General features: G+C 38.4%; 1 protein-coding gene across 1 annotated transcript in view; it reads left to right on the top strand.

Moving 5' to 3' along the window:
* The window catches only part of Pdcd10 (programmed cell death 10), a 44,538-nt gene that overhangs the window by 19,127 nt on the left and 6,706 nt on the right, over positions 1–18,705 (top strand). The window contains exons 2-4 of the mRNA XM_004652369.2: positions 5,794–6,004; positions 13,087–13,140; positions 17,424–17,541. Of these exons, the coding sequence (XP_004652426.2) occupies positions 5,909–6,004; positions 13,087–13,140; positions 17,424–17,541 (268 nt within the window). The 5' untranslated portion in view covers positions 5,794–5,908. The remainder of the gene's footprint in view (positions 1–5,793; positions 6,005–13,086; positions 13,141–17,423; positions 17,542–18,705) is intronic.

Here is an 18,705-nt window from a genome sequence, read left to right as displayed (position 1 = left end):
TGCTTTGTCCCTAGCTGATGCCAGTTTGGAATTGGAAGCTTGATAGAAGAGGTGTGTTGCTGGGGGCAGGCTTATGGGTATCATAGTCATTTTCCCCCATGAGGTTTTGGCACACATTCCTGTTGCTGTTGTCCACCTGATGTTGGCCAAGAGGTGATGTCCAGTGTCTGCTCATGTCTCTTTTTCCCCTACCATCTGTATCATCCTTTTGAGTCTGGAAACACAAATAAACTCTTTCCTCCCACAAGCTGCCCTTGGTCGTGGGCTTTGTGCAGCAAATTCACTATGTATTCTCAGGGTAGCCTTGAACTCACTGCAATCTCCTACCTCTGCTTCCAAAGTGCTGGGATTAAAGATGTGTGCCACCACGCCCAGCTAGTGATTTTATATATGATGTCGATGAGACACCTATTTAGCCCATCATGTTGCTAAACTTTTTTAGTATTTTATTTTTATTTATTTATTTGGAGGAGAAAGAAGGGTGGGGGGAATGGGCACACAGGCTGCTAAACGAACTTCAAATGCATGCATCTTATCCTTATGCGTCTGGCTTACATGGGTCCTGGAGAAATAAAACCTGGGTGCTTTGGCTCTGCATGTAAGCTCCTTTACTGCTAAGCCATATCTCCAGCCCAAAATACTGTTCTATTGAAGATAAGTAAGAATAATATGACAAAGCTAGTTTTAGAGGAGACTAATAAATGCAAGTTCAAGAAAAAAGGTCAGCCCTCATATCTCTGCTGATGTGTACATATGTTCAGGAGAAAAACCAAAAATGATTTTGTTGGTCCTGCTTTGCCTGTTTCATTTTATTATGGAGCTTTCCTCATCAGCTCACCCCAAGCCTCTGTAGGGATTTCCCACTCCCAGTATCTAAGCTCCTGACCTCCCTCAGAAATCCATGTCAGTCATTGTCCAGGCTCCACTGCATGAGCACCTCTGCCACCTCTACTAAAATCTTCAGTTGTGAAAGTTGGTTTCTCGCCCACTTTTCATAGCCTGATGTTCCATAGTGTGCTGTGCACGGTTGTTTATCTCATGTGTTGTGCATAGTTCTCATGTACTGTGCACAGTTGTTCACTGATTCTCATGTACTGTGCACAGTTGTTCACTGTTCTCATGTGCTGTGCACAGTTATTCACTGTTTCTCGTGTGCTGTGCATAGTTGTTCATCTCGTGTGCTGTGCACAGTTATTCACTGTTTCTCGTGTGCTGTGAGTTGTTCACTGTTTCTCATGTGCTGTGCACAGTTATTCACTGTTTCTCGTGTGCTGTGAGTTGTTCACTGTTTCTCATGTGCTGTGCACAGTTATTCACTGTTTCTCGTGTGCTGTGAGTTGTTCACTGTTTCTCATGTGCTGTGAGTTGTTCACTGTTTCTCGTGTGCTGTGCACAGTTATTCACTGTTTCTCGTGTGCTGTGAGTTGTTCACTGTTTCTCATGTGCTGTGCACAGTTATTCAATGTTTCTCGTGTACTGTGCACAGTTATTCAATGTTTCTCGTGTGCTGTGAGTTGTTCACTGTTTCTCGTGTGCTGTGCACAGTTATTCACTGTTTCTCGTGTGCTGTGAGTTGTTCACTGTTTCTCATGTGCTGTGCACAGTTATTCAATGTTTCTCGTGTACTGTGCACAGTTATTCAATGTTTCTCGTGTGCTGTGAGTTGTTCACTGTTTCTCGTGTGCTGTGCACAGTTATTCACTGTTTCTCGTGTGCTGTGAGTTGTTCACTGTTTCTCATGTGCTGTGCACAGTTATTCAATGTTTCTCGTGTACTGTGCACAGTTATTCAATGTTTCTCATGTGCTGTGAGTTGTTCACTGTTTCTCATGCACTGTGCACAGATATTCACTGTTTCTCGTGTGCTGTGCGCAGTTATTCACTGTTTCTTGTGTGGTGTGCGCAGTTGTTCACTGTTTCTCGTGTGCTGTGCAGAGTTGTTCACTTTTTCTCGTGTGCTGTGCACAGTTATTCACTGTTTCTCGTGTGCTGTGCACAGTTATTCACTGTTTCTCGTGTGCTGTGCACAGTTATTTACTGTTTCTCGTGTGCTGTGCAGAGTTATTCACATCTCTTCTTCCTTTCAAACTTGGATTTATATTTTTGTCGGGGTTTTTTTGTTTGTTTTTCTCAATTTTTATTAACATTTTCCTTGATTATAAAAAATATCCCAAGGTAATACCCTCCCTCCCCCCACTTTCCCCTTTGAGATTCCATTCTCCATCATATCCCCTCCCCATTTCAATCACTCTCTTTTATTTTGATGTCATCATCTTTTCCTCCTTTTGATGGTCTTGTGTAGGTAGTGTCAGGCACTATGAGGTCATGGATACCCAGGCCATTTTATGGAGGGAGCATGTTGGAAGGAGTCCTACCCTTCCTTTAGCTCTTACATTCTTTCCACCACCTCTTCCGCATTGGACCCTGAGTCTTGGAAGGTGTGATCAAGATGTTACTCGGTACTCCAGTCACTTCTATCCAGAACTATGATACCTTCTGAGTCATCCCAAGGTCACTGCCATCTGAAAAGAGAAGATTCTCTTCCCAAAGTGAGAGTAGTGTTAATATAAGAGTATAAATATTAAGAAGTGCTTACTGAGCAGTTTGATAAGCATAGTATGTACATTTTTCCAAACATCAGCAGATGTTATACCCCTAAGGCTCATGACTACCACTGTTTTTAAGTTTTCAGTATCAGGGATGTATTTCCCCCCATGGAGCTGGCCTCCAGTCCAATTGGAGGGCAGTTGGTTTCCACCATGACAGAAGTGCCACTATTGCACCTGTTGGCTTATTTGGCCTGGCTGGCCAATTATAAGGCTTGCAGTGTCCACTGTGGAGTATCTTCACTGTCTCTTTCTCCCATTGAACTACATGTAGAATGGCTTCTTCCAGCTTTCTCTCAGCTAATCTACATGGAGGAGGTTATCAGCTCAGTACCAGCAGGATTTCTCAGTGGCCTTGCAGCCCAAGTCTTCAGCAATAGGGTCTTGCCATCTATTCCTGGTTTTATTTTGTTTGCTCTTTTAGCTCAGCTGGGCCTCTGCCTCCAACTCCTAGGTGCTTTGCCACCACTCCCAGCTGTTCAAGATTGGTTGATTTTATATACGCACGTGCGTCTGTGCGTGCGTGTGTGTGTGTGTGTGTGTGTGTGTGTGTGTGCGCGTTCATATATTTTTTCCCAATTTTTTCTAAGTGGAAAAGCAGGCTACCAAGTAGTATGTTAAGAATATGAGAAAGGGGCTGGAGGGAAGGCTTAGCGGTTAAGGCGTTTGCCTGCAAAGCCAAAGGACCCAGGTTTGATGCCCCAAGACCCATGTTAGCCAGATGCACAAGGGGCCGCACACATCTGGAGTTCATTTGCAGTGGCTGGAGGCCCTGGTGCACCCATTCTCTCTTTCTCTCTCTCTTCCTCTGTCACATAAATAAATAATAAATGAAGAACATGAAAGAGAAAGGCCACAATTTATATTTATCTGTTTCTTTTGTTTAGTATCTCCTCTATTGACATACTAGGTCTTCAAAATTTCCCCTGCCTGCAACTTCTATTCTACTCTTCCCTTCCTGCTATGTGCGACCCAGGCAATCTATCAGTCTGCCATAAAATCTGCTATTATTTTACCCTGTATAATAAAGTGTAGGGAAAGTCAGGGAGTACATTTTTCCCTAGAAACAGGTGGAATTCAGCTGTCAAGGATATTGAGTTCCCCTGTCTGGTGTAGCTATGGTAGAGCACTAAGCTGCTGTCACTTAGTGCTGATACTAATACAGATTATCAGGGGCTTTGAAGCCATTCTCTAGGTCTTGAGTATAATTTGGACAACTGACAGATGCAGTTTTTAGTGACTAAAATTTGCACTTCTATCTAGTATGTGCTAAATGTACATTTGTTAATGAAGAAGTAACTAGGGTAGTTTCTTTGAGCACATGGACAAAGGAGAGTTCTGTCTTTTCCCCCTCAAACTTAATGTGATATGGAAGGACTAGATTTAGAATCAGAACCTGTGTTCATCCTTGGGCCTGTGCATGTGTGGTTTGGGGAGCTATACAGACTAGCTCCTGAAGCTTCACCACCCTGAGCATTTCAGCCAGTTTCTAGACTTGTAAATTTTATAAAGAAAAACTACTTTACAACTAGTATGAATTAATAACTTATATTAATAGCTTCTGACCTAGCAAAAGAAATAGTTATTTCTTAAAAAAAACATTTTTATACAACCTCATATTTACAGTCCTGCTAATAGCCTCCCAACTGCTAGGACTGTTGTTGAGTTTTAAAAAATATTTCATTTATTTGCACGGAGACAGAAAAGACGGAATGAATAATATAGGCATGATAGGTCCTCTAGCCACTGCAAACAAACTTCATATGCATGTGGTTTGTGCACCTGGCTTTACTTGGGTACCGGGGAATCGAACCCTGCTTATTAGGCTTTGCAGGCAAGTATCTTAACCACTTATCTATCTCTCCAGCCCTGACTTTTGTTGAATTCTTGATGCTAATTCGTCCCTACTTTGCATTTGTTTATGCTCAGTGTCATATGTTCATGGCTGTAATCATCCATAAGTACCACTGGCAGAAGACAAACCATGATTCCTGCAAGAGATCACATTGGATGTGATTGTCCCTGTTTGAAACTTTGTCTTAAGTCTTCTGTGCAACTGTGGCTTTTCTGTTACTTTTAGGCGATGAGATCAATGATAGGTAGCAAAAATGTTCAAGAAAATATTAGACACCTTAAGTTTGTTATCTAATTTTTTGTTAGTTTTTTTATCTTTATTTATTTCTGAGCAGAGAAAGAGAATGAATGGGTATGCCAGGGTCTCTTGGTACTGCAGATGAACTCTAGATGTACATGTGACTCTGTGTGTCTGCCTTCACATGGATACTGGAAAATTGAATCTGGGCTGTGAGGCTTTGCAAACATGCGCCTCTAACCTTTGAACCATCTCTCCAGCCCAACTTAATAGTTTTTATTACTGTATAGTAATTACACAAAATGGATTTTATTATGACATTTTCATATATGTATATAATATATTTTGATCATATGCAACCCCATTACCCTCTCTTATCCTTTCCCACTCCCTGTGATCCCCTTCCTCTGTCATTGTCATCAAATTTATGGTATTCCTTTTCCTTTTTATTGTGACCAATAAACTTAATTTTTCCCTGCCCCAGCAAACACTGACTATAAATGCTCACAGAGGGGTGGAGCTTCATGAGCTATTCCCTGTAGCTTCCTTTAACTGCCAGTAAGTCCTCAGCTCCTCTGTCCTTCATGATGGAATGTTGATGGGCCCAGTCTGTATAGGTCTTTCACAGGTAATCACAACTGCTAGTTAAAAACGAGTGCTTCAGTCATACCATGTCTGGAAGAAGACATCCACAATACCTCACCCCTTCCTTCAACTTTTTCATTTTTTCTCCCCATCTTTCATCATGTTTCCTTTATCTTATACATACACATCATATATCTTATTGTTAATTTTCCAGTTGTATATGGTTCCCTTAGATGTCATTTTTCCGTGGTGTTTGGTGGGGAGCTCATTTTGTTCATGAAGTGGGCTTCATAAAGCAGTTACTAGCTAGGGAAGCTAGCAGTAGGAGAGGGTGATTCTTGAGCCGGTAAAGAAAAAAGTCTTTTTGACGAGTATTGTTTTCACATCTAAAACATTAACAAATTAGCTTTTCACAAGATAAACACTCTGTCTTAGAAATTTGGAAAGGAAAATTGTTGAAGTTTATATCTCCCTTTAATATAAATTTCTGTTCCCCTTTCCTTTCTACCAGGTCAGTGCATTTTTGTGTTCCATTTGGTACTGTACACAAAAAGCAAAGAAAGATTGCAGTGAATGAAGATTCCTCTGTATTTTAGACTGCTTTTTCTACTGTAGTTGGCTTTTGAATGAGGATGACAATGGAAGAGATGAAGAATGAAGCTGAGACCACTTCCATGGTTTCTATGCCCCTCTATGCAGTCATGTATCCTGTGTTTAATGAGGTGAGTTTACATTTTCTTATTCCTCTATTTACTTATCTGTCCTTTCACATGATCAATTCTTGTATGGGTTGAATGCTGTCTATGTATATTGCTTCAGCACACAAAATAGTAAAAACAAAGCCAAACGAAGTGATATTCTCTCATGTAGGTTAAACTATAGTGGAAGACATAGGTGTCACATTAAAAAATACAGCTATATAAATAAAAAGATGTGGTAAGTTCTTACAAGTTAGAAAAAACTTAAAATGATTTGACGGGTGAATCCTATTTTAGGGGTCAGAACTAGCCACACCAAAAAAGACACAAATGCAATACTGGAATATGAACAAGATTAGTAGGAATAACAGTTGAAGAGTTAGAGATGAGTGTGCTCCAGGCAGCCAGGACAGCAGGCACAACAGTTACTGTGAGTGCTGACACAGCACATGTGTAAACTTAATATTTGGAGTGTACCATTACATTATATCTAAAGAAAACATTGTTGATTTAATACAAATAAGGAATATTGGACTTAAAGAAGTACATCTTTGTTTTTCTTTTTAAAGTAATATTAACTTTTCTAATAGAGAATTCTAGAAATTGAAGATCCTTAGAAGTTTACTCATCCCTTCTTTACAAATTTACATGCAAGTAAAATCAAATCTAGATAATCTGCAATATTCAGTGGGTTATGCATTTAGGGTTTCTATTAAAAATTTTTTGCTATATTATCTAATTAGCCTTCAAAAGAATTCATTAACATTATTGATGCTTTTATAGCTGAGGGCCTCAAGTTTCCAAGTCTTGGGAGGTAGTAGAAAGTAGTACATAATACTTTTTGACAAAGCTGACATGTGGAATCTGAAACACCATCAAATAATATCTAAGCCAGAGACCAAGTGGCTGACTCTGGCAGGCTGAGAAGTACTGCAGCAGAGGGGTGCGGGCTCGCCCGCAGATTTTGAATGGCCGTCTGGTAGCTCAGTGACTGCTCTCTAGGGCAGTGACTTCCTGTCATGTTTTACAGGGTTCTAGGAATGTTGATGGTACTCACATTTCCTTTGACCGATAAAACCTAGTTCTTAATGTGGGGGGGGAAAATCAAATAATCATTGGGCCTTTCCTTGTGAGGTGTTTGGTTAAAGTATACTGTATTCATTGCTAGTGCTGCTCTCTAGCATGCCATCATGTTAGTGTTACACCTAAATAAGATTCCAAATAAGTTAACCATGGATACTTAACTGTAGTTCAACCATGAGTTTGCCTATGAGTCTTCTAATGGGAAAATTATATTTTAGAATACATCTGTTGTTTGTTGTAGTATACAGATTTAAAGATAACATTTCAATGACTCTGGCAGAGAATAGTGCCATACTAGGTATGATGAAAATTGATGCGATTCACTAAGTTGTATCTAAAGTGTATTATAAAAACTAGAAATTTGTTATTTCACCTTAGTGTTTGATTAATTTATCCACACATTGGGAAATTTCAGTACTGTTGCCAGCTTATGAGCCATACTTATTTATGGCTTTCTGGGTGATTAGAGCTTGCCACACTTTATAAAGTTATTACAAGATAGCTAAAGAGTTCTTCACGTTTGACAAGTAGCTGTGAAGTTCAGGGTCCACATACACTGTACATGTTTTATCTGTGTTGTGAGATAGACCTCCTTGTTGCATAATGGGCTTCTAGAAACCATATGCCAGGACTTAGATCATGTTCTCATATTATCTTTCTTGATGATTCTTTGTATATGGAGGAGAAGGAGAGAGGATTCACTTCTCATTCCTGGAAGAATAAACCATGAATGCAGGGTTTTGAGATGAAATACAGTTTTGGAAGCATTATGTGCCATGTTTTGTAAAGTATTTTACAAATAAATGGACTTCAGACTGTCAAAATTTTTATGTTTCTCTATTAATAAATCACACAGAACTATACTAAGAAATAAGTAAGATTCCATTCAGGAGTTTCTGAGTCAGCTACCTGTGTTGGTGCCTGGCTTTTCATTTGCTCTAGTAAGTAAATAAGGAATAAGGTAAGAGTTAGAAACCTGGGTCTCCTTCTCCCATTTAACCTATTTTCTTCAGTTTCCTCCCTCCCTCTTGTTGGGAAAATCAGACAGACTCCGAACATAATTCCTCCTTGAGTGTATGGATATAACTTGCAGTTTTTCATCCAGAAGTTAGCATAGTTAATGTTAGTGTGAACTAGTGTTCTACTAGAAGGAGGGCTATGTAATCATGTTTCAGTTTCCTGATCTGTAAAACTGAGATAGATAATACTATACTAAAATCTCTCAACAGCCTGTGAGATAAATGAGCTCATGTACTGTAAAGTATTTAATTCTCATAATTATTAAGAATTCTTCCACATACATGGTCTGAGGAAAGTGGGTTCAGCACTACAGCAGAGCTGTAGTGGAAAGCTCCACACTAGTGTAGGTGGCCTTTCTCACAACCCAAAACTGACTCTCCCCGAAACATCTTTGCAGAATATAGCTAATGATATCTACTTTGTCTGGGACAGCTCAAAATCACTCAGTGTCTCCCTCGTTTCCTGTTTTTGTTACTCTGCCAACTGACTTTCTATACTCATTCTCATTTTCGTTTATTTATTTATTTTAAGTAGGGTATTGCTGTAGCCCAGGCTGACCTAGAATTCATTATGTAGTCTTTGATTGGCCTCAAACACATAGCAATACTCCTACCTTTTTGCCTCATGAGTGCTGCCATTAAAGACATGTGCCACAACTCCTGGCCTCATAGCCCAGTTTAATTTCTTTCATGAAATAGGATCAATATTTTTTGGAGGGAGAGATATAAGTGAGGGAAAATCTTACCTGATTTTGAGGAAGCCAGTATATTTTATGCATTTCAGAACCAATTAACCTAATTATTTTGACCTTAAACAAATAAAGCTTTCACAAGATTATATGCAAGATTACTAAAAACCAAAGGGCTATATTTTTTTTTGAGTTTCAGAACTAGTTTGACACTTGAGAAATAGGGGATGGGTTTCTAGAAGAGCCATGCAGTAAGTGAGCTCTAGATAGACGCGAAGTCATGTAAACCATTAAAACAAGTATCAGGGTAGCAAGTGCCGTTTGAAGTTACATATTCAGAATCTGTCTACAGTTAATAGCAAAAGGAACTGAGATGATAAACTGAGAGTTGGCACAACAGAGGTAAGAGAAGACCCAATGTTGGGAAGCCTATTGGTTCCCTCCAAATGTGCTTCAGCAAGCACTCCTTTCCCACCTCTTGGTGCTAAGATGTTGTTTGCCCTTTCCTTTCAGTCTCTTAATGCTGGTGATTTGGAAGTCCTGTATAGCTGAGACCTAAGCAATGCCTTTTCTAATTTTGGTTTCTTTTGATATATGAAGTGTCAGTAATGCTCTTCCATTAGACCCCAAATATAGTCTGTGTGCTATCAGTTACTAGTAATCAGTGGTTCTGCAATAGGTCAGAGTTTTAAAGATACTTTTGCTAAAGACACTTACCCTAACAGCTCAGAGTTTGGCTCAGTGATAAGTATTAGAAACAGAATGGAGGGCTGGAGAGATGGCTTAGCGGTTAAGCGCTTGCCTGTGAAGCCTAAGGACCCCGGTTCGAGGCTCGGTTCCCCAGGTCCCATGTTAGCCAGATGCACAAGGGGGCGCACACGTCTGGAGTTCGTTTGCAGAGGCTGGAAGCCCTGGCACACCCATTCTCTCTCTCTCCCTGTCTTTCTCTCTGTGTCTGTCACTCTCAAATAAATAAATAAATAAATTAAAAAAAAAAAAAGAAACAGAATGGAAAACATTTTCTTTTTTTTTTTGAAAAACATTTTCTGTTCCAGAAATTATATAGAATTATCTTGTCAGTTGTCACCAAGCACCGCTCCCCCCCCCCCCAACAAAAAGAAGTTCAAGTCACAGAAGTTCTAAGGCAGGTGACTTAAAGAGGCTTAAAAATCAGTTAAGGTACCATTTCTTTTGACCTAAGCTGATGGTGACTTCTTCACTTTTCCAATGGCTGCTCAGTTGAGGTCATCTTTGGGCAGTGGAGGGCTGCTTAGTCTATTTCTTTGTGATCTCTTAGCATTGGTTCCTTAACTATAGTAGAAAGCTAAGAGTGTATAGTGACCCAGGGCCAGCAAGAGCTTCAGTGTAGAAAGTCAGTACAGAGAGCTTATATGCAGGATTGACGCCATATAGAACTGGTGTCCCATACTCTTTCTGCAGCACTGGGGATATTTGTATAATCTAAGACTTTGTCTCTACAAAGTTAATGTAATAATAACAGAGTTATTGTGAGGATTGGAGATATTCTGTATGAAAATACTCTTTAAGTTCATGATAGATGCTTAAATAATGGTAGCTCTTCTTGAAAGTGAGTGTGGTAAGATAAAAATGATGTTGCCAAATCTTGTAACAAAAGACCCTAAAAGAAGAGAGCCCTAAAATACAGTTACTATGGGACAAATAACCTTGCTACTTAATTAATATAAGAATTTGGAACAGTTCAGGTCACTTTAATGATGAGGTGATCACTTCAGTTAAAACCCTTGAGGGCGTGCCTGGTGCTACCCTGTGCACGGCACACTGGATGAGTAAGAAATCCTCTTGAGGCCTGGAGACATGGCTTAGTGGTTAAAGCACATGCTTGCAAAGCCTAAGGACCGAGGTTCAATTACCCAGTAGTCATGTAAGCAGATGCAAAAAGTGGCCCATGTGTCTGGAGTATGTTTGCGGTGGCTGGAGACCCTGCTGCGCCCATTCTCTCTCTTTCTGCCTCTGTTTCTGTCATTCTCTCTCTCTCCCTCTCCCACTCTCTTTCTCAAGTAAACAAAATATTCAAAAAATGTTCAAAAAATCCTGTTAACTTTATTGCAAATATGTGGGTGTACAGTTTTACCCCAGGCTGACTCAGCAAAGCTTAGTTGAAGTGGCTCATAGCGCACAGACTTCTTATTTACTAAAGTATGTTTGACTTCCCTCTGACTGCCCTTTTCTTTGTAAGATGCATATATGTGAACTTAGTCTAGAAATCTAGAGATGGTGATGCCTGACCTGGATATCTTACCCTCTCTTCATAGTTATTCTGGGCCGCTGGCCTTGACTTTGCAAGTACCAGTCATGGTAGTACAGAATAATTCAGCAAAGCTGGTACTTGTGAACACACATCTGAATCAGGCTTTGACTGCACAAGAGGTCACTGGGGTATAAACCCTAATGAGGAAATCAGCTGGAAACACCCTGTTGTCTGCTTGCCCTCACCCACTAACACAACCTCAGATCTAATGAACTATGCTGTTGTTTTGATCTTTGGTATTTTTCATCATAATTAGGTTCATTGTATGGTAATACAAACCTTTGTTGTTAAAACACACTTGTTCATTTTAAGAACTGTTTTGAGTTCTTTCTCATATTTATTTACTGGACTCTTTTGCTTTCCCTTTACCTCATACAGCATTATTACATTGTAGAAGTTTTTGTCAAAGCCAAGTTAAATACTAAGCAAAATACCTTATTGATTTGGGGAGATAAATTGTGATTTTTCCTGATCTTGTTCCTTTTGTGCTTAAGATAAATAATTTGGGCCTGGGGAGATTTTGCAATTAAGGAACTTGGTTATGAAGCCTAAGGACCTAGGTTGATTGACTAGTAACACATTAGCCTGATGCACAAGGTGGCACATGCATCTGGATATCTTTTGCAGTGGCTGAAGGCCTGGACAAGCCCAATCTGTCTTCTCTCTATCTCTCTCCCTCCCTCCCCTCTCCCTCTCTCTCTCCCTCTCACTCTCCCTCTCTCTCTCCGTCTCTCCCTCCCTCCCCTCCGCCCAGTAAGTAAATGCTTTAAATATATATATATAATTTGTAGGAAGACAGATTCTTGGCATTTGGAAGTCTTATTAATTGTTAGTATAAATTGACTTCAAAATTTAGGAATGTCTTACTTAGATCTCTGTGTATTTATTTATAAAACCAAACTTAAACTTTCACTGCCTTCAATAATTGAAAGGAATATTTGTGTTACACTATTTTCTAACATTTAAGATTGTCCCAAATTAAATAGATGGAATTTCATTGAAATAACCAATCCATTTTTGTAAAAATAAAGAGATCTCAATTTAACTTAAGCTAGTTCTTTAAAGCTTCCCAGTCAAGTCTTCAACAAGCAAGTTATTTTGGGAAGGTGTGTAAATGAATCATATGAAATATAGTAAGGAAATTCATTTGTTGAAATTGTAAGCATCACATTTGCTATAAAATTAAAAGCATTAGATTGAATTTTTTTATTATTTTAACAAATCATTTTTTAAAATATTTTATTTGAGAGAGTGAGAGAGAAACAAAAAGATGCAGACACAGAGAGAGTGAGTATAACCCACCAGGGCTTCCTGCCACTGTAAAGGAACTCCACATGCAAGTGCTGTTTTGTGCATGTGGTTGGATGTGGGTGCTGGGGAATTGAACCTGGACTGCCAGGCTTTGCCAGCAAGTGCCTGTAACTGATGAGCCATCTCTCCAGCCCTAACAAATCATTTCTTAGTATTGGTGCTATAGAACAGATGCAATATATCACCAATATCCAACTACCCAGATTTCAATTGCATGTCAAGCTAGGTATTTACAGCACTATTTGCTGATTGGTAAATCGACTAAACTTGGCTTAATCTCAGGCTTGGAAAATTAAAATAAAGTAATTAAATTAATATACAAGATAGAAAATAGAACCCAATTAAATATTTTACTTGTATTATATTCATCATTAGTATGCATACTTTCTGTATACCTCTGTGTAGCAGAGCTGTAGCTAGGACAGCATTTACCCTTAATCCTTATTGTTGACCTCCACAAGTAAGTTTTTCTATAGAAACTTACTATACTCATTACTTACCATAAATCTAGTTTTAAGGTAGAATTCATCTTGTTTTTTAAGGAAAAAATGAAAATAATTTTATGTGGTTCCATTAAAATTTTTATGTAGCCTATTTAAGGAATTATGGTAATTTTGCTTTTTGAGTATATAAATATGATTACTAGAGAATGTAGCATCATAAATGTGTTTTCTCAAGAAAACTGGTGTTAATGATTTAAAATTTTCCTTGCAGCTAGAACGTGTAAATTTGTCTGCAGCTCAGACATTGAGAGCCGCTTTCATTAAGGTGAGGCAAAAGTAATTTATTATATTGGTTAAGGTGTCATACATAAGTCCAAGTACCCTCTGATAGTTGTCAGCTTATCTTATTTACTGAAAAATATTTCATATATTTTATGTCCATTAGTATTTGCTGTAAAGATTGCAAGCTCTCAAAGGTGAATCACAAAAATGTTTGTAGCATTCGTCATTTCATCACATTGTACTTTTGAAGCTTTTCTTCAGAATGTTTATTCTTTTACTGTAGAATATATTTTTAATTTTTGTATTATTTGTAAAAACTTGTTTATAAAATGATATCTTAAATAAATATCCTTTGTGTGTGGGGGGGTAAAGTTTAGGTCATAAAAATACACCTCCATGATAGACTGAGGGTTACTTTGAGTAACAGTTAAGGCATTCAAAATGAATTTATTGTCTTTAGACCTAAGCTTCTCAGTTGAGTCTTACTGACCATATGCTATTAAGCCCTTAGGATGACTTTTTCAAAGGAAGATATGCTTCAGGTTTAGAGTATAAGCATGTTTTTATCATATCCTATGGGAAAAAGAATTTAAAATAATTTAGTGATGAGAATTTTGCATCAATTGCATGTTAATGATACAATTTGGATTTTCTATTAAGACTGTTTCATCTACTTTTTAGAAACTTTCTTAAGACACTTAAAATTATATATTAGTTCAAATTTTTGCTTGCAGTATATGTCTTTTGTATATCTGAAACTAGACTTAATGTACATGTTGTATACATTGTTTAACATCTCCTTTTCCACCACAAACTAATTTTATTTACTGTGTTAGTTCCAGGCAATAGCTAAGACAAAAAAAAAAAAAATACACATGCATACACAGTGTTTTTGTTTGTTTGTTTTTGAGGTAGGGTCTTACTGTAGCCTAGGCTGACCTAGAATTCACTATAAAGTTTCAGTCTGGCCCCAAACTCATAGCTATCCTCCTACCTCTGCCTGCCAAGAGCTGGGATTAAAAGTGTTTGCCACTGTGCCCTTCAGAGAGAGGAAATGAGAATGGGCACTCCAGGGCCTCTTGCTGCTTACAAACCAACTCCAGATGCATGTGCCACTTTGTGCATATGGTTCTACATGGGTATTGGGGAATGGAACTGGGGTTGTTAGGCTTTACAGCCAAGTGCCTTAACTGTGAGCCATTTCTCCAGTCCAAGGCACAATACCTTACTGTGTTAATGGAGAATGAGTTCACTGTTAAGTTTTAATGGGTGACCTCTTCAGTCGCATAATAGAACAGTTCAGTGTTGGTTTTTCTTCTTACAGCATATACAGTCTACTGATTTCCAGTTACATGACTGAAGACCTGCCTATCTTGCTTTATTCATGGACAAATGTTTTTATGCACAGCACTGATCTTTTGTATTTGCTTGCATGCCTATTTATATTTTGAGATGGAATCTAAATTGCCCAAGGTTAGCCCAGAATTGCCCAGAAGTGATCCCTGTGCCTTAAACTCCCAACTAACTAGAAGTACAGGCATATGCACCACTGTTCTCACAGCACTGATTCTTTAAAACAAAAGAAAATTACTTGATAGTGAGGGAGGCAGAGAAGGAAGGGAAAAGGAGGGAGAGGAAGAGGCAGAGAGTGGGCATGCCAGGACCTCCTACTACTGCACATGAACTCCAGGTACATATGCACTTTGCATCTGGCTTTATGTAGGTACTGGGGAACCAGACTCAGGCTGTTAGACTGTGCAAACAAGTCTTTTAACTGCTGAGCCATCTACCCAGCACAGCACTGATTCTTAATTGGGAATAGTGAAAATTACGTTGAAGGAACAAATTACACAAGTTTGCATTTCTATATCATTAGTTTTCAAATTTAAAAGCTATTGCCTAGCCAAGCAGTCTTTCATATGCATATTTCTGGTCTTTTTTATTTAAAAGAATAAATTTATCCATTTACTATCTATACTTGGAAAAAAGGAGGATTAAAATAAAATTCCCCCAAATAAAAATGTATCATTGACTATTGTCTTTTTTGATTATTTATTATCTTTAACTATTATTATTAGCATTCCTGATAAGTTGTACTGTCTTCTAGGTTGGAAATCACTGATTTACAAGAGTGTATTTTTACACTTAGGGATAGTTTTTTCTCTCACATTAAATTCTTATTCAAAATTGGGTCCCAGTGGTGCTCAATTTTGAGAGCACATCCTGGAAGTGTGGACAGATCTGAGGGCATATCCTAGAAGTGTGGCCAGAGGGTTTAGAGAGCAGAGGCTTCAAATGCATTTTGTAAATTTAATGCTTAAAAATGTTGTTTGATCAGGACTTGGGCAAGAAGATACTAAGACTTCTATTACCCAACACTGTGCTCAGTATGGTACCCTGGCTGAGCCCTATAGCAAACTCAGTGGGGTCCTGTGACATAACACTCAACTTTTTTTTTTTATACTTCATGAACTTACCTCAGGTAATTGGCCATTTCAACATACTAGTTTAGTCTGCATTCCTTTAAATGATGTCATGTCTTTGTGAAACTGGGCTAATCGGTCCATCCTGAGATTACAAACAAGGACCACATGAAAATCAGTGTGCAACATGATGTATAAGTGGTAGGTCCAAGCTAAATACAATGTTTGAGAAATTGTGCAGGTTTGGGTAAGGGCAAACATCCCATTAATAAGTATCCATTGTTAAGGTTTTATTAATTTTTTGAAGCTACCAAGTTGGTAGAACATACTACTTACAGAGTCTTCTGTATCCTTAGTTAACATCATTTGCCACTAAGAGCTCTGTGAACTAAGAAAGCCAGGAACTTTAAGACTTCTGCAGTGTTCCCTATTTTTGGTATTTTGTGGTAGCAGAGGAAAGTAACATTGAAAACCTCGTGTTCAGACCTGCAGCATTTTATTCTTCCTGCACTTAAGAGATTTTTTTTGGCTGCTGCTATTTTCCATCCCCAAAATACTTCATTATGTAGGTAGATATAATGCTGCTTGGAAAAGGAAGATAAGCCACTGTTAACAAATGCTGTTTTTAAATGTAATTTTTAGCTGTTTATCAAACTAATACTGTAACAGCACATTAAAACACATTTGGACAACTTGTCTTTTAAAGGTTACATTCTAAAAATAGATTATCTTCAAAGACATCCATAAAAGGAAAAATCTAACTAGATTATAAAAGAAGCAGAATTCAGTTAGGCCTACTTTGTTTTTATTAGCTATCAAAATGAGTTTTCAGCATAGCATTTGGCATCAGTTAAAGTGATTCCCAAGATTGACATAAATGTGTGTATTTTCTTTTCCCATTTCATTCCACAACCTCTCAGGAGATCTGATAGAAGCATGGTGCTCTGATGGAAAGAGTAGTGGGGACAGACTGCAGTTGGCACTGCAATGCCATTAATGGGACAGAAAAGGCAGAGGCAAGGTGTGCCAGACACGTGTGGAAGTAGTGAAGGTACCATCCAGTCAGGATGATGCATGGTTTTGCTTGTTATTTACTTATTAGGGCAAAAGAAAAATCAACAACATAAGATTTCACACTGGCTGGCATCCTAAAGGACACAAGCTTTCATTAGTGAGATATGCTCAGTAGGTACAAAAGTATTGGTGATATTTTATAAACTGGTGAAGGAAATATCTTGTTATAATAATAATAATAAAAACATTGTGTGGGAAAGTAGTTAGAGCTTATATTGTTTCAATAACAAAAGCTCTCCTAGTTTTTGTCTTGTTCTTCTGGCCTTTTTTTGAAGATCATTTATTTATTTGAGAGAGAGAAAGAGGCAGAGAGAGAGGGTCTTCAGCTACTGCAAATGAATTCTAAATGCATATGCTACCTTGTACATCTGGCTTATGTGGGTACTAGGGAATTGAAACTTGGTCCATAGGCTTTGCAAGCAAGCTCTTTACCACTAAGCCAGCTCTCCAGCGCATGGCCTTTTACTAGTTTTAATGCAACACATCTAAAAATTACTGATGTAGTCAGTTATGCTGAATCTTAAGGTGAAATGTTACCTGAGCTAAAAATGCTCAATGCATTTAAATTAGTGAAAAGGGTGGTTGGTAGAATATATATGTAGCTCTATTATGAAGTTCTTTCCTTGTTAGATTGATGGCAAGAACATGTCATGGGCACATAGGCACTGTTGAGTACTTGTGTCCAAAAGGAAAGAGGATGTGGACATAGTGAAGCACAAGCTCTAACAACCCAAATTGGTGCAAGTGCTTCATCTAAGACAATTCAGTTTTTGCTTTAATGTGCTAATTGCATTTCTACATTTCAAAACTAGCTGCCTTTTTCTTACAGGCTGAAAAAGAAAATCCAGGTCTCACACAGGACATCATTATGAAAATTTTAGAGAAAAAAAGTGTGGAAGTTAACTTCACAGAGTCCCTTCTCCGGATGGCAGCTGATGATGTAGAAGGTATCAGAGGAGCTGTGTCTAGTCTTACACTTGTTGAAAATCACTTCCTTCAAATCATTATCATTGAGCAGTCTCTTGCCCTCCCTCCTCTCCCTGTACCTTTACTGTTGTGATCTTCAGAAGAGGCTTGGATAGATAGATTAAACCTTCTTCTAGTTCTTGATATTTGTCACATGTAACTGTTATGTTACATTCATGCCACATGCTTTAACTGTATGTTTGGCAAGTTTTACTTTCACTAAAAGATCATTTCTCAGGAATGTTTTATTTTGTTTTGCGTTTGACACAGGTGAGCATGGTGAAGAAGCATTTATACAGCATTTATTTTTCATCAGGTGGAGAGAAATACAGTTTTTGCTATTTCTCTTTTTTGTTTTTCTATTAACATTAATACAATTAGGTTACATGGAAAATTTAATAGATTATTTTCCCATTTTAGAAAAGTTTAGTAATGTTCTGTTCTTACTAAATGGAGAACAACACGAAGGTGTTTTAGCTGCTTACACACTAGCCTTTTCGAGACTGAATTACTTAAAAAAGGGCCACTACACTGTACTACATTGAGGAGGTAGGGCTGTAGTGCATCCAGGTGGCCAGGCACGTACTGGCCTGCTGTCTCTCTCACAGGTCACATTGAACCTGCTTTTATAATTGCAGTTCTAGTTGGGTATGGTAGTGCGTGCCTTTAATCTCAGCACTGGGGAGGCAGAGGTAGGAGGATCACCGAGTTCGAGGCCACCCTGAGACTACACAGTGAATTCTAGGTCAGCCTGGGCTAGAGTAAGACCCTACCTCAAAAAAAAAAAAAAAAAGTTCTCGCGTTATCCCATCCACTCTGTTGGATGGATGTGTGTGTGGGTGGATGGGTAGGTATGTGTATTTAAATAAGACTTCAAGAATGTGCTCATAATTGTAGTAGGTATTTTGTTATTTTGATATGAAAGAACTACACAGGAGTTTTAAGTTACCGAGCCCATCTTTCCAGTTCAAAGATACATTCCTTACCTTTGCATTCTTTGTGAAATTCATTATGAAGGGCTGCTTGTGAAACAGGACTCCAAAGGACTGATGGGCTTAATAAACCTTGCTTCCTTTTAGATGGGTGGTGGGGGCTGGATGGCTGGAAATTTTGGTATCTATTTCCATTTAACCCAGATTGAAAGT

Source organism: Jaculus jaculus, chromosome 11 (assembly GCF_020740685.1).
Source record: "Jaculus jaculus isolate mJacJac1 chromosome 11, mJacJac1.mat.Y.cur, whole genome shotgun sequence".
Classification (NCBI taxonomy): domain Eukaryota; kingdom Metazoa; phylum Chordata; class Mammalia; order Rodentia; family Dipodidae; genus Jaculus; species Jaculus jaculus.
Note: the sequence above shows the minus strand (reverse complement) of the source record. Positions and strands in the feature narration are given on the sequence as shown.